Source organism: Henckelia pumila, chromosome 4 (genome assembly GCF_033568475.1).
Source record: "Henckelia pumila isolate YLH828 chromosome 4, ASM3356847v2, whole genome shotgun sequence".
NCBI classification, from domain to species: domain Eukaryota; kingdom Viridiplantae; phylum Streptophyta; class Magnoliopsida; order Lamiales; family Gesneriaceae; genus Henckelia; species Henckelia pumila.
Window position 1 is genome coordinate 155,245,605 of NC_133123.1, and position 16,156 is coordinate 155,261,760.

Consider the following 16,156-nt stretch of genomic DNA (forward strand, 5'->3'; position numbering starts at 1 on the left):
CTCAATCCACCAAACGATGAATTTTTGTGAGTTGGCCCGACTGACTGCTCGATTTTCCATCCCACCAATAAAATATGAAATAATATTTATAATTAATTTAATTATGGAAAATTGAACATAGAATATATTGATGGGTATGTATGCAGTCAACAAAGCACAGGCCGTGGCTTGTTTACAATGGTGATAACAATGGAAGCCGTAGTTTCTCTCCGAGTAATGAAACCGAGCCTACATCGTACGAACCGCACCTTCCGCGCAGCACCCTTCGCTTCGGTCACCTCTGCTGCTCCAGCATCTGCTGACACCAAACTCGGGCCCGGATCCCTCGGACACCGCACCCAACCCGATTTCCCTATCCTTCACCAGGCAATAACTTCCGTCTCCGCTGCGTGATTCTCGTTTGTTTGTTTTCTTGTTTGAAGAAGTTATGTGATTATGGAGAATTGATTTTTTACTGCAGGAGTTGAACGGAAAAAGGCTTGTGTACTTGGACAACGCCGCCACGTCGCAGAAGCCGACGCATGTCTTGAAGGCTCTACAGAATTACTATGAAGCTTATAATTCAAATGTTCATCGAGGGATTCATTATTTGAGGTAAAATTCTTCTGGGAAGATGCGGCTGGTCAATTCAGTTTCCGGGTTTTTTTTTTAAATAAAAAAGTTGTATTTTTGTGTGTATGTGTAGTGCAAAAGCTACGGATGAATATGAATTAGCAAGAGCAAAGATAGCAAATTTTTTGAATGCTGGTGATTGTAGAGAGATTGTGTTTACAAGAAATGCTACGGAAGCCATAAATTTAGTTGCTTACTCTTGGGGCCTTGCCAATTTGAAGCAGGGGGACGAGGTATAATAAGTCAGCCTTGATTTTAGTATAGAATGAAAATATCAGATTTATGTGCATAATTATGCAATGTAGGAGGGCTGCGTTGAGTATCTATAATTTAGTACTTGGTACGCATATTTCTTTCTATTTTAACTGCATTTTAATCTGTCTATTATGTGTTTAGTCTATACTGTGTTTGCCTCTTGTTTTTTGTTACATTACTAAAGGGTGATCGGTTTGTTGCTTCAGGTTGTACTCACAGTTGCAGAACATCACAGTGCTATTGTACCTTGGCAATTTGTTGCTCAAAAGACTGGTGCAGTTTTAAGATTTGTGAATTTAACAGAAGATGAAGTTCCTGATGTAGAGAAACTAAGGGAAATGCTATCTAGGCGGACAAAACTTCTTGTCGTTCACCATGTCTCGAATGTGCTAGGTGAGTGAAAATGTCTTGTGATGATGATGCAAGTACTAGAGCAGCCTGTCAGCAGAAAAGTGCAGCTTAATTAAACTGAAAAACTTGCTTTTAAGACCACAATTATGAGTTTGTGATTCTTTTATTTGAGTTTGTTCGTACTAATTGATATGCGGAACATAAATTCGTTTCATTCCTTTGTCAACCAATTCATGCTTTAGAGTTCAAATGATGTAATGTACTCTCTTCTTCATTTACAGTGGTTTGTGGCATTTAATGGTATTAGGCTACATCAGTCTGCGTATTATTGTGATTCTACATAGTAAGACCGAAATCTTTTGAGAGCGTCTATATATCAGAAAGTAAAATGTTGAAGTAGGCTATGGAAATTGTCTTGCTGAAACCAGCACTCTATACTCGACAGACACTAAAAATGGTGGCTCAAATTTTCAAATATCATTTTATGTAGAGAATAAGCTGGCGCTCCTACCGGTAATCATTCCGTGCGTCTGATTCGGGTGAACGCACGAGCATTCCTAAATCATATGAAGGAATGCAGTAAGGGTGATTCCTCCACTCCTAGAGTGTGTGCTGTGCTTTTTTGATTTTTCACCGGGGACAATTTCGCTTTGCCTTGAGACCTATGGCTTAATCTTTCATTGAAAATCTTTGTGAAGTCATTTTTTAGGATATGTACTTCTAAATTATTTTTGCGAATTCTGTGCTCTCTCTATGGTTCATATTATATCTTCAAAGAAATTATTTGATGTTTGAATCATGGCCATTCCTTTAACTTTACATATTTTAGAAGATTCTGGTAAATACCTAAATGCATGTCTCTGCTGTTGTTCAGAGAGGGCTGCTATTTCTGTTTAATTCAGCAAATTTTGTTTCCTATCGAAACTAATGAAACAAATTTATTTTGTAGCTTTCTTGCGAGAATTGATTACTGAATTTCCCTTACCTATATTCTTGACGATAAGAACTTTTGTTCTGTTAAAAAGCTGAACTTTTATTCCTCGTGTACAGCAGTTTACCTGTTTCTCCTTTTCTTCTCTCTTAGCATCTGTCCTTCCAATTGATCAAGTTGTGCGTTGGGCACATGATGTTGGAGCGAAAGTTCTCGTCGATGCATGCCAAAGTGTTCCGCACATGGTGGTTGATGTGAGGAGCCTTGATGCTGATTTTTTAGTTGCTTCTTCTCATAAGGTGAAGGCCTTTCTGTACATGTTAACACTAGAGTTTCATAAGTAAATATTTTTTAGATACACTTCAGTAATTATTTGAAGTTAAGCATTAAAAGTGCTTCAGATGTGTGGACCTACAGGAATTGGATTCTTATATGGTAAAAGCAATCTGTTGTCTGCCATGCCTCCTTTCTTAGGTGAGCTTTTTCTGTGACTAGCCACGCACAATAATCTTGTTTTTCTCAATATGAGCATCTCTAAAGTTCTTATTCCGAATGCAAAAGTGAGAATACTTGCTGTACGGTAATTTAGATTGGCCCCTCTAAATTATTGACACTCTTCTCAGGCGGTGGTGAAATGATTTCGGATGTATATTTAGATCACTCTACGTATGCTGAACCGCCGTCCAGGTCAGAGGTTTACTTTCAAAACAGCTGATATTAGTTATTGGAAAGAGAGATTGTTGGATTCATTTTATTTTTGGAAAATGGGTGTATAATATTGTTTTTAATAATTGAAAATGAAGATCAACTGGGAGATTACCAGATGTCATGATTGTATCTGAAAAATGTATTTATTTGATCTGGTGTGATTTTATTTGCTGTGGGGGTGTATTTGATTTTTAATGGGAACAAAACTATTGTTAGCTGCTTGGCCAATGTAATCAGAGAGTTCTTGTGTCAAAACATGACTCTCTCGTGAAATCATATATGTGATTCCTGCAATTACTTAGAAGTTCCACTTCCCTGACATAAAATACATTATCTCATTGAAAGGAAAGCTGATGCTATTTTATTCAATGATTTCAGTTGTTTTTATCGAGACTGTGTCTTATGAGATGTTAGTTTCCAATTCTATGTCTCATATTTGGAAAGCCACTCTTGGATTTGTTGAAAAGCACATATGTTTTTAGGAACCCACTTATAAATTTATGGTACTCATCATAGTTTGATAATGTAATTCAAATCAAGCCAACTCAAATATTTGATGTGTGAATCAGCGGTGCAGAAATATCCAGTCTATTGAGTGATATATATGATTTTAGCTAGTTTCTGTATGGTTGTATGTTTGTTCTGGGCCACTGTACTTAATGATGTGTTATTCTCTCATAATTTGTTTGCTGTTGAAATCAGGTTTGAGGCTGGGACTCCTGCTATTGGTGAAGCCATTGGATTAGGAGCAGCAATTGACTATTTATCTGGCATTGGAATGCAGAACATTCATGATTATGAGGTATATTATGATTAATATGCCGTTACTTAAATACTTTTATGCGAAAGAATCTCTTGGTTTTGACAACCTAGCTCTTGTATACAGTATACTTAAGGATACAATGTCATTTCTGTATGATGATAGGATGATTTGTTCTCTCCTAGAAATATGAATTTATTTTAATATGATGACTACTTAATAGGATAATGAACATCAAATGGAGTTTTACGCTTACAGAGGTTTGTTCATCCTGTTTTTTGTTTCAGGTAGAGCTAGCAGGCTATCTGTACGATAGCTTACGTTCTGTACCCAACGTGCGTGTCTATGGTCCGGCACCTTCAAATTCCAATTACAGAGCAGCACTTTGTTCTTTCAACGTGGAAGACGTTCACCCGACAGATATTGCCACTTTCCTTGACCAACAGGTACATATTCCGTATCCTTTTCTTGCGAATCATCACAGTTTCTTTAAACATCAGCAACAATAATCAGAAAATTACCAGTTTAGAAGTAAAAGAAATTCTATGCTGTGCACGACCATCACACACTCTTCTCCACAGTTTGCTTTAGCGCGCCTTTGCAATATCTCCATTCGGTTTTTGGTAACAAAATTCTGAATCCTACCATGTAACTTTTTCAGCATAGTGTAGCTATTAGATCAGGTCACCATTGTGCTCAGCCCCTTCATCGCTATTTGGGAGTCAATGCGAGCGCACGGGCGAGTCTCCATTTCTACAACACTAAAGAGGACGTGGACGATTTTATCCGGGCTCTCACTGATACTATCAGTTTTTTTGCATCTTTCAAGTAAGCAACAAATCAAAGGAGGGAGGCTTTGCTATGCAACATTATTAGCTTTTTATCCTGTGAATGTGAATATGCCCTGTGGTAATGTAATACATAAAAGAGCTCCAGGTTCCCTTCTGTAACATTTATTATTGGTATTAAATATTAATACATACAATTAATTTATATTTTTCTTCACAAACCACCATTCATTTCATTTGTTTCTTTTTAATTATTATTGAAATAAAAAGTTTAATGTGAATTGTGTTTGAGAGAAATTGTTATGAATGAGTTTCGAACTCGAAACTTTGTCACAATTTGAACATTTATTGATTGTAGGATACTTTAATTTATCTATGTGTAATGTAATGACTCTTAAATAATCAATTACTAAATTGTCTTTTATCTCTTGTTTATTAGTTTATCCCATTATTCTCTCACGCATTTATTTTTATATTAATTATGTCACTAGTCTCATCTAAATTCAAATTTTGTGATTTTACGAAGACTCGTATATCACATATTTATATAACCATAAAAAAAAATTATATATCACATTTATATAACCATCATGAAATTCGTGGGATTTACGTATACTCCAATTAGAATTTACGATATTTGGATTGTTAGCTCGTGAACAAATTCGTTAGTAGGTTCGTGAGTCAACTCTTAGATGAAATAATAATAATTTTGATATTTGATATATGGATTTTAAACTTTTACTTATGATAAGTATATCAAAATCTATTTATTATAATTAAATTACAAATTTTAATAATATTATTATATTTTTCTCTAAGTATAAAATTTATTTTTTAATTAATTTAAAGAATATTTAAATTCATAATATATATTTATTATATTCATTTAAACTTGATAAAAACTAAAGTAAGCTCATGAACAATGAATATATTCGTTAAATAAAACTCAAACTTGATTCGATCATAAACAAGTCAGATCAAAACATACAAGAATTCGACTCGACACGAGTCGTAGATAAATAACACCAGTATTTTAATTTAATAATTGGATTTAAATTATCGGGTTTGAATACCCGAAAACATGGAGTATATATAACACTTCACCCTCAAAACTCTAACCCTTGTACCGTTAGAAGGAGGAAAACTAAAAACATGACAATCATTCTCCCACCATCGTAATTAGCGTTGAGCATTAATTCGGTTAAATCGAATTAATCGATCGAACCAATCTAATTCGGTAACTCTGTTCGATTTATTCGGAAGTTCGCTTTTAATTTTCAAAAATTTCGATCAAGTTCGGTTTTTTATTTTAAAAATTCAGTTAGACGATTTAACCGATTTTTTTACAATAAAATTAATTTTTTTAATATAAATTTAGTAAGATTGATGATGACTCGTGGGCTTATAAAATTCAAGCCACAAAACCCCACGGCCCTTTCAGCCCACAATCATTCATCCCTAAATTGCAATTGCATAGCTCCTCTGTGCTTGCTTTACCGTTCTTCTCAAAAAAAAAAAAAAAAAAAAAATTGATTTCTCTATCGCGAGGTTCGTTTAACATTCATTTAACAGTCAATTGTACCCCCCCTTCCATTAATTTTCATCTGTTTGTAAGAATTTTTGCGATGCTGTTAGTGTGAAATTACATAACCTCTTGCTTTTTTTGCTTGTAAACAATGCCTGATTTTCAGGCTAAAAATTACGTTTGTGATAAACTATTTCACGGTTTTGAAATTATAATTATATATAATAGTAAATTTCTGCAGTGTCGATTGGGTTTTATGTATAGGATTTCGCTGGAAATTTCATGAAATTCTCAAAAAGTTGACAAGCATTGGTGATTTTGATTGAATTTGGTGCTAGATATTTCTGGGAACGAGTAAGTTTTATTTTCTTGTTCCGTTTAAATCTTTATCACTCTTTATATGCTGTGAGATTACGACTTGGAATTTGGGGCCTGTGTTTTCTATTTTATTTTGAAAATTGTGCCTTTTGAGGTTTAATGGGAGTTTACTTAAATGCTTAGTGTGCATTGAATCTCTTTCAAGGATTCAAGTTAAATGTTTTGATAACTGTGACGCCCGCACTTTTAGATTGCAGCCTAGGTGTTGGAGAAATTGCTTAAACGAGATAATAAGCTTAACTTTGATGGGTTTTATGTTCTTCACGTTGCTTTTGTAGCTCATTTCAGCTGTGGTCAGTCTTTTTTTTCCTCACCCTTTTATAAGTTGGATATGTTTGAGAAGTTCATTTCACACTTCTCACTTTACTTTCTCTGGGTTTTGAATTTCTTGGAGTAATTTACTTATCATTAGTTTTGAACTTCTGAGCATATTGAGATTTAATGCAAAATTCAGGAGAAATATGAGATTTATAGGTGACCACCTAATATTGATGCATTTGCTGTTTTAGGGTACCGCCACATGTAAAAGTGAAGTGATATTTAAGTTACATAGCATCAATTCGGCACATCATGTTATTACATCTTTCACTTCATAAACTGCTTACATCCTGATTTTGAATATCCATCTATGGCATTTATAGGCCACCAGCATGAACAAATCAAAGGATCCATTTGAGATTGCTTTTGAGGAACAAGAGGAATCACCACCGGATTCCCCTGTTGGTCTTGATGAGAATGAAGCACAAACTTCATTGGGTCACATTCGTGGAGATGTTGATGCCAGTGCTAATATTCATACCTCACAGCCTTCAACATCTTTAGCTGTAACAGTAGCCATAGGCACTGCTGGTCCAGTTGGCAAACCTAAGGAAGACGATGAAGATGAAGATGAAGAGAACATGGAAGTTGAGCTTGGAAAGCTGCCATCTAGTGGTGATCCTGATAAAGTGGCTAAGATGCAGTGAGTTGAATTATTCATTTTTTGTCATATCCTTTCTGTAGTGATGCTTTCTTGATTGATTAGTTATTTGCAACTTGCAAGTGGTTCAATTGGCTGATTGTCATTTATAACATATACTGCACTAGCCTTTTAGATTTGTGTTACTTCGTTCCTTGTCTAGTTTTTAATTTCATCCAACGTTATAGGACTCTTTTAGCTAAGTTTACGGATGAGCAAATGAGTCGGTACGAGTCATTTAGAAGATCTGGATTCCAGAAATCTAATATGAAACGGGTAAGCATCACCTTTTTCCTATTTCCATGCAAGCCGATACTTTTATCACAAAACAGGTCTGAGGACCCTTCAGTTGTGCTATTGGTGTTCGACACTTTGTGCTATTGGTGTTCGAAATAAGTGTCCAACTCTTGGCTTCATATATTTAATTAAGTTTCCTTATTGGTTTCATTCCTTTAATGGCACCATTTTTTATTGTATTAAAATGCAGCTGCTGACAAGCATAACTGGAAGTGCAAAAATTTCAGTACCCATGACTATTGTTGTATCTGGAATTGCAAAAATGTTTGTTGGGGAGCTTATTGAAACAGGTATGTTAGCTTGCTCTTATCCATATAAGATAAATAAATATTCTGGAGCTTCATCATCGCCGTGGATCCCTCTCATCCAGTATACCCATTTTCTAATTGAAGATTCAATAATCTTCAAATTGTTCAAATCATACGTGATACTTCTATAATCTATACTATGTTGATCATAATACCCCTCAATTCTTTTTCATTCTCGTGATAATTTTTTTTTCCCATCCTTGGGTAATTGAATCTAAAATGTTCGTACTTGTTGTAGTAATGTGAATATACTGCTAATATTTGTTGTATAAGTTGCACTGAAGCGCAATTGAATTGCAGCAAGATTAGTAATGTCAGAGAGAAAGGAGACTGGACCGATCAGGCCATGCCACGTTAGGGAAGCATACAGAAGATTAAAACTTGAGGGAAAGATCCCAAAAAGATCAGTTCCAAGGCTTTTCCGATGACCGAATCTTGAATTTCAAGATTTTCCTTGTTAGTAGATTGCACTTCGACTAAACATCTGCCGACTGCCGTTAAAGCTCGAGATTCTGCATCTATATGCTCGTTTAGAGTTCTGTAGCACAAGCAGCATCATTCTCACTCCCGGCAATTCCTCGTGCTTCCTGATCATAAGCTGACTTATTTTGAAGAAAGAAGTTTCTTTGAAGGGACTAGAAAACTTGTCATGAGAAATCTGTATCTTGTATAAATCCGATTTATCTTTTCGGAATGGTTATACATCTTTGAGATTTCATATTTGAAGGAGCAAGATTGAAAGGTGGACGGATCTTGGGTGCTAGAATGAAGTTATTGCGATGGTTAAAAAGGCGTTTTCGAAATGAAAACGAAAATTTGCAGCTTAAGTTACATCTACCCTTGAAAGTTCTTTTGCCTTTATCTCCGAATCTTATTTCATAGTAATATTGTTCTTGTTTGGGAACTTATATATAAATCGATTGCAATTCATAAAACTTGCTTGAGTGCGTTAAATATGATATTAGCAAGATTAAAGTTATTTATTATTGAGGTTTGATGAAAGGATTTGAATCTTTTAATGGAAATTATTTGAGTTATATTCAAATCCATAATTTGAATTTCAAGTTATATATATTTTTGTCTCAAATACTCGATTTAGAAGTTTTGTTTGATAGAATCCATTTTCTAACATCAAATTTTAAATGCATTAGTTGAGTTCATATAAAATGATACCAGTGAGTAGTGAGCATAAATATAATTTTTTATGGCTTGATTGATCTTGAGTGATATTTTATATTGTACTAAATTACCAATTGTCTTGATGGTGTATGTATATATATTACTATCACTATTTAATAAGAGCGAGTTTTTTTTTTTTTTTTTAAATCTACGCAAAGAGAGTTGGTATTTTGATGTGAATTTCCAAAAACTACTTTCATATAAATAATACAATCTAAGCCTAAGGCTATAACGTAATTTTTCTATCTAATTCTCAACAAATTATCCACATTCCCACTAATCTCCTTTCCACAATTCCAATATTTTCTCCCTCAATTGCTCTAATCCCATTTCATTTTTAAATACATGTTCAACACAATTTCTTCAATCCACGGTAGCTTTCTTTGATTGATCTCTCGTTGAAAATTTCAACAACTTATGATATATATTATGTGTACACATACAACGTGTATACACAACCACTAGCATATATTATAGATCACTTTGGAGTATATATACAACACAATTTCAATTTTAAATGATCGAATAATTAAAAAATATTTTGGTGATGACTTACGAAGAATTTGCAACCACTTATCTTTCTGATGTGTATGCTTTAAATCTTCAGCTTAAAACAATATACTGCAAACCATGAAAATCGAACAACTCGCATTAGGCAGACGTTATACAATTCATTATTATTCTAGAGTGAGAAAAAAAGCTGAATAAACGATGTGAAGAAATTCGAACATTGAAGATTGAACCTGTCGCACTTATTATTATTATTTTAAAAAAAATTGCTTCAAAATAATAATAATTAAAAAAATAGAAAAAGTTATTTAGGGTAAAATTCGTAATTTGCTTAATATAGGGACTCAAATGATCTATAACATAAATACGAAGGACCAAATTGTAGTTATTAGTTCTTTGCAACGTGGCCTTTCCAGTGATATTCAAGGTAGGGTTTGTAGCCGGCATTTCACATAAACCCGAATCCCCTCTCCTGCCTCCCTTTCTCCGCCGCCGGCCATGGTAATTTCATCATTTTCCCTTCCTTGATTATGCTTTTCTTTTGTAAATTGAATGATTTATGGGTGGATGCATGATGATTTACTTTCATGTGAATTTTATTGGTAAATTCATGGGATAAATGTACCGTAAGTAGCTTTAGTATTCTTTTTTTGTATAAAATGTTGCTGGATGACGATTTAGCTTGAATCAGTTGGATATGTAGTGGTTTTAAGCAGGCCTGAAATGAAATAGACTGTTGTAGCTGAGAGTTTCGCCTACTCGATATTTATCAATTTTTAATTTTTTAGTCAATTTAAGATTGTTTTCGGTAGAAATATTTGGTAGGTGATCCTGGAATCTTGAATTCAAAAACGGGTCCTGTTCTGACCGGCCTTTTTTTGGTTTTAACATCTAGCTTTTCTGATTTGTACGATTTGTACTCTATGTGTTATCAAATTACTTCTAGTTTGCAGATGAGTTCTATTATGCAATTTGCTTCTGATTTTCCTTATCCTGTAGCCTGATGAATGATTTTCTCTCTCTTTATTTTATGTATGGAGGGGATTTTTTTAATTAGTAAGGTTTTCTTGATTTGAAGCTTATTTACTTCAGTGATGTACGTTCTGTATTCGTGTTTGAACAGCTATGTTGATTTCTCGATTACATGTAATATTTAATCGTAATTTGCTGTACGCAGGTGAACGTTCCAAAGACTAAGAAGACTTTCTGCAAGTCAAAGGAGTGCAAAAAGCACACCTTGCACAAGGTTACTCAATACAAAAAGGGAAAAGATAGCTTGGCTGCTCAAGGGAAGCGAAGATATGACCGTAAGCAGTCAGGTTACGGAGGCCAAACCAAGCCTGTCTTCCACAAGAAGGTGAAAAATGTTGACTTCATAATGGCATTAAGATATACAATGGAGTTCTGCTGCTGTTGAGAACTTGAGATCTATGGTGCCAGTTTTTTTGTAACTGGTTTATCTTTTCCATCCAGGCAAAAACAACTAAGAAGATTGTGCTGAGGCTACAATGCCAGGGTTGCAAACATGTTTCTCAGCATCCGATTAAGGTTATATTTTCGTCATTTGCACTCACTTTTGTTTGTCATATAATCACATCAGCTCACTATCACTTAAATTTGCAGAGGTGCAAGCATTTTGAGATTGGTGGAGATAAGAAGGGGAAAGGAACTTCTCTCTTTTAGTGCTGTGAAATGGAACTTGAGGCTCCTTGGTTCTGCTTATATCTTGGAACTTATTGTTGCAATGCCCTTTATGCTGTTTTTCGCTTAATGTTTAATGGAATATCAACTTGCCTGTTAACTTAGTTTTTGCTTTGGTAAAAGATTTAGTTTTGATAAATTTTATTCAAATCAATATATTCTCCTTTCAGTTTTAACTTGGGTAAAAGCTGATTGAATGGGGAAGCAGATCATTTGCAGTCCATTCATGTTAGTTATGAGTTCGATTCCTTTCGAATAAGGTCTCGGCTTTGAATAACTAGGGATAAACTAGGTTCATGTCGTAAGAAATCCTGTGATGAATTCGCCTCAAACTTGACTTCAACTAGTTTTTAATCAATATGAGTATAGGAACGGAAGATGAGGACAGAAAAAGAAAAAAAAAACATAGAAATGACATCCATAATGTGTGGCAGTTGTATAGGGATTTAGTGGATATCAATTTTAATGTGGAAGTTGTATAGGGATTTAGTGGATATCAATTTAAATTGCACCTTAAACTTAAATTAAAATATTTTTGCTTTGGCAGGTCACGTTTCATTGGCTCGATCAAATACAAACTTACGAACCCATCTCGAATAATCATATTTAGCTTAGTACACCTTTCACACAATCTGAACAGATAAAATCCAACTTATTCAATAACTTTAAAGTGATCTAAATATTTCGTTTTATCTATAATCTATCTATAATAAGAATAATAATAATGCACGACAAAACAAGACATGAAGATAGTGTTAAATAAAATAACCTACATGAATCATGCACATAAAATGGATCATGAAAAAGCAACAATACCAAAAAAGTTAATTCAAAAAGAACGATTACCAACAAAAATTCTTTTCATTTCGTGCACAAATTTCCCTCAAATGGGAAGTGAGAAGATGAAACCTTCTCATAAATCTCAAAAATTTCTGCTCTAACCCTACAGAATGCCATCAAACTTCACAAAAGTTACCAATGTACATCAAACTTAAAAGATCATCTATCAACTAGTGGCACAATCCCGGATATACCGATGATCCCGATCCACATACCGTTCCCAAAGGGGCCGGTACCGCTCTATACTCCACTTCAGCCAAGGCTTGCTGTTGCCATTAAAGTGAATCACAGCAGCAGTCTCGATCAAACGGTTATCGACGTTCATGTCATGCCCCAATCCTAAAACGTGCCATCTCCGATCAAGTGGTTCTGTCATCCCATGGAAAGCTAAAAGGCCAGGAGGAAGAGTGCCAAGCTTCCAGAGTGACTTATCAGCATTCTGTTCTTGCCAATAATGGTATTTTGCTGTCACATTCGCCTTTCTCCAAGAAATCAAGTCGAAAACGTTCATGCCAAACGCCCATCCACATGCTTGAGGATCGAATTTCGTGCTGATCAATGGGTTTGAAAATTTTAGGTAGTTGGAGTACCGGTGAAAAGCTTCGAGACAAGTTTCGACCGCCCCGTTTACATTCCCGTGTAATTCTATTGAGAACAGAGGTACCAAATCCTTCTGAACAACGACGTCGTCTGCGAGGAAAACCACCTTCTCCAACTGGGGATAAATCTCTGGGATGTAGAACCGAAGGTAGCTAAGTAAAGATAGATTCTTTGGGCTATGAAACTTCAGCTCAAGACTGGCGGCGTCACGGATTTGTTTTACTACAGGAGAGTATGATGCATTCAGCCAAGTGAAATCTTGGACACTCTGAACTTCTATGGCAGCACCTTTGAAATCATTACTGAGGAACCACGCCTGAAACGCCCCGTATGCTACTCCATTTGTGACAATATGGAAAACTAGTTGCTTTGGATGTTCGGCGTTTGAAACAGTAGAGTTTACGACGACTGAAACGGCCAGCAGATTGTCTGAAAATACACAAAAGTGGTAAAGATTTATGTCTGTTAATCGTGGCGAGTTCTTGCTCTTGTCTGCAAGAACCTGCATGGACGTGCTCCGAAGCCAATCAGCAGTGAGCTGAATCACAATGCAATGTAGATTCTTGGGCAGTGATTCGGCAGCCAATTGTCCATGCACCGTGTTCTGAACAAACACGGCGCTTTGTTTTTCTTTGAGAACTTGAATTTGAGACTTCATTGTCATCATGGTTATTGCAATGTCGTAATGGGCATCCTGTGCTCTAAAAAAGATGGAAGACAAACTTTTAATGATTGGTTCGGCTTCCTCTAGAGATACGGGCTCGTCTCTCTTCGCAGCCTCGGAGAGCACGGTTTGACCACTTCTTATTTTGGAACTAAGCTCCCAAGCAAGACTAAGGTTATTATGCTCCTTAAAGATAATAACATAAGCTTTGGCAAGGGTCATCTGCTCTGATAATTGTCTGGCATATGATGTAGAACTTGACATTTTGTCGGTAAAATTTCGTTTCTTATGAACCATACTGCCACTCACAGCACTTGTCTCCTGGCAAAAAGAGAGGCACGCGTTTAAGGACTTGAAGTAATAGGACATGACAAAAAATACTAATACGAAGCATAGAAGTAATGAGAATATAATGATGTATAATCGCAGGCAAAATAAGACAGTATTTCATGTCATGCTGAACAAGATAACGATAATGCGTCGAATACTCTCTTCCTTTCTTGTTCTAGTGACGCAAATTTGCATAATCTCAGCCATATCCAGGAACCAAATAGAAACAAACCAAACTGCAGGCTTCTTATGCCACACAAGACTTTTTCTGATACATTATAAAATGTGCATTCTTAAGCTGCAAATATGTGCACTAGTTTAGTTCCTCTTTCTTAAGATGTTTTTTTTATAGTTGGAAAAAAATCACTTGTATCCAATCGAGGCTTTCAACTCCATATTGAATGAAATCTCGACTAAAAGTACTACGCTCCATGAAACCTACAAATGGTTTTTGGCCTCAATGCTAACAACCACAAAACTATGCAAGATTGATCTAACATAGCAGAGGTGGAGTGATCCAAATCTCTGGCTACGCGGATGACAAACAAGCTGCGGTGGAAGTCATTTTACAAGGTGAAGAATCTCGATACAAGGATAGATTGATTCATCGTTCTTGAGTGAAAAAAGACTAGAATATTCTTGTATACAATTTGGAAACCTACTTCGCCAGTCCAGAAAACAAATAACCTCCTCCCTTAAAAGACCATTATTTCAGCCAAAAATATCACAGCTCTCTAAAGGATTCTGCCCCCTGGAATCCACAGATAAAACAGCCTCCCCGAAACCATGGATAACAAGTCTTGATTCTCACAAAGCTCTTCCTAGCAATTCGTTTCGTCTCAGTCGCATTAATCATCAAGAATTCAACATAGAGGATCATGGAAAAGATGCAACATCAAACATCAATAGACTAAAGCACTCAAAAGAACTCGAGAATAACTACAATCAAAACCAGAATTGCAGTAAACCAATCTCACCAAAACCGGGGCCTTCTCCAAGCGATTTTCATGGCGGTGTTTATGGTGAACAACGAACAAAAGAAAACCACCAAAGAAAAAGGTCAAGACAAGTCCCCAGATCCACCATGAAAGCCTACTCCAAATAGGGCGACGAAAACTGCCCGCCCGCCGCCGCATCCTTCACCGGAATCTTCCACAACTCAGTGCCGCTGCGGCATCAAGAAACCAAGACAGCCCCGTCAATCAGATTGAATCAAACCAACAACAGAAGGCGGCGAAAGATTTATCCTCCACCTTCAAATCAACATTCTTGAAAACTCAGCTTCGGAAGAAAAAAGAACAATTCTTGAAAACACATTCATCTACTGTATATCGGAATCAAGAAACCAAAGAAAACTCCATGCACGAGGCTTTATCAAGATAGGCCGCAGAACATAAATCTGGTTGCCTCCAAGTGTCTGCCCATGCGTGTAGAAATGTGAGAAAAAAAACGTATAACTAGAGAATCCCAGTAACTCAAATGCGGGTAGGATTAAGGATGATCAATATATACTGGTTTTGGTATCAAGAAAATTCATAATCAAGGCGGAAAATGTCAGCTTTTTTGGAAGGGAGAGGGAAGTTATGTGAGAGTGAGAGATTCTTTGGAGGGAGCAAGTTGGGCCACCAAAGAGTTAGCTTGGACCAGTGAGACATATGAACATGTGCTAGTTTTTTTTCCTCTTGTGAAGATTTTCTTCTCTTTTTGTTATTATCTTTGATCATATATAAATTAATATTTACAAATATATATGGTAAACTAATTAAAATTATGGAAACATTTATTTGTCAAGAAAATGAAGTATTAATTATAGCATATATATATATATTTAAATATAGTAAAAAATTAATTGTATTAGAGACGTAAAATTTTCAACAAATTGTGATTTTAAAATAAATGTTTTTTTATAATAAAATTAAATTTGTTCAAAGCTCAAACAATAGCAACTTTGAATATAATTTTTTTTTATTTTAAAATAACGTTTCCAAAATTCTATTCAACAATAAAGTGGTTTCTTAATTATATATTATCATTCTTTCTTTTATCAATGAAATAAATTTCATAAATCAAAATAAAATACACCTGGTGTACCCAGATGAAAATACATTGTCGTGTGCAGTTGCCAGTTATATCCATATTAGTGTGAAATATATACCAAGAACATAACACTAGAGCACATATATTTGAATCATCCTATACATATTAATTGTACAACATTTTCGTGTATATATATATATATATATATATATATATATATATATATAAACTAGAAAAAAGCACGCGTGTAACACGTGATAGTATGTTATTTTAATTCAATTCAATCAAATATGATATTAATAATTGAATATTTGTATTTCGTAATTAATGTTCAATTAAATTTACGTATACTCAGTCAAATATGAATAGATTAAATTTTTAGATACTCTTTTTTAAGTATAAATATAAAATTAATTAAGTGAAA

General features: G+C 35.0%; 4 protein-coding genes across 10 annotated transcripts; 3 read left to right on the forward strand and 1 right to left on the reverse strand.

Moving 5' to 3' along the window:
- Positions 1–168: 168 nt before the first annotated feature.
- Positions 169–4,641, forward strand: LOC140864517 (cysteine desulfurase 1, chloroplastic). Its single transcript, XM_073268751.1, has 10 exons — positions 169–366; positions 461–594; positions 686–845; positions 1,074–1,260; positions 2,303–2,448; positions 2,551–2,623; positions 2,773–2,836; positions 3,560–3,659; positions 3,905–4,063; positions 4,279–4,641. The coding sequence occupies exons 1-10, from the start codon at positions 178–180 to the stop codon at positions 4,447–4,449; spliced, it is 1,383 nt and encodes a 460-aa protein (XP_073124852.1). The 5' UTR covers positions 169–177; the 3' UTR covers positions 4,450–4,641.
- A 927-nt stretch (positions 4,642–5,568) lies between these two features.
- On the forward strand, positions 5,569–8,797 carry LOC140865167 (transcription initiation factor TFIID subunit 11). 6 transcript variants are annotated; one of them, XM_073269708.1, is made up of 6 exons: positions 5,874–5,953; positions 6,195–6,601; positions 6,950–7,269; positions 7,455–7,542; positions 7,754–7,853; positions 8,172–8,797. In XM_073269708.1, the coding sequence occupies exons 3-6, from the start codon at positions 6,959–6,961 to the stop codon at positions 8,297–8,299; spliced, it is 627 nt and encodes a 208-aa protein (XP_073125809.1). In that variant the 5' UTR covers positions 5,874–5,953; positions 6,195–6,601; positions 6,950–6,958; the 3' UTR covers positions 8,300–8,797. The 6 variants fall into 6 exon arrangements, with proteins under 6 accessions (XP_073125814.1, XP_073125813.1, XP_073125812.1 ...); XM_073269709.1 differs by having other exon boundaries at positions 6,195–6,284; XM_073269713.1 differs by lacking the exons at positions 5,874–5,953; positions 6,195–6,601 and adding an exon at positions 5,569–5,589.
- A 1,135-nt stretch (positions 8,798–9,932) lies between these two features.
- Positions 9,933–11,437, forward strand: LOC140866581 (large ribosomal subunit protein eL42). The gene is made up of 4 exons (XM_073271609.1): positions 9,933–10,061; positions 10,738–10,917; positions 11,034–11,108; positions 11,184–11,437. Exons 1-4 carry the CDS (start codon positions 10,059–10,061, stop codon positions 11,241–11,243), a joined length of 318 nt encoding a protein of 105 aa, XP_073127710.1. The 5' UTR covers positions 9,933–10,058; the 3' UTR covers positions 11,244–11,437.
- A 797-nt stretch (positions 11,438–12,234) lies between these two features.
- Positions 12,235–14,831, reverse strand: LOC140867270 (hexosyltransferase GAUT11-like). 2 transcript variants are annotated; one of them, XM_073272344.1, is made up of 2 exons: positions 14,673–14,831; positions 12,235–13,686 (listed from the first exon to the last, which is right to left on the reverse strand). In XM_073272344.1, exons 1-2 carry the CDS (start codon positions 14,829–14,831, stop codon positions 12,268–12,270), a joined length of 1,578 nt encoding a protein of 525 aa, XP_073128445.1. In that variant the 3' UTR covers positions 12,235–12,267. The 2 variants fall into 2 exon arrangements, with proteins under 2 accessions (XP_073128445.1, XP_073128444.1); XM_073272343.1 differs by having other exon boundaries at positions 12,235–13,660; positions 14,638–14,831.
- Positions 14,832–16,156: the final 1,325 nt, after the last annotated feature.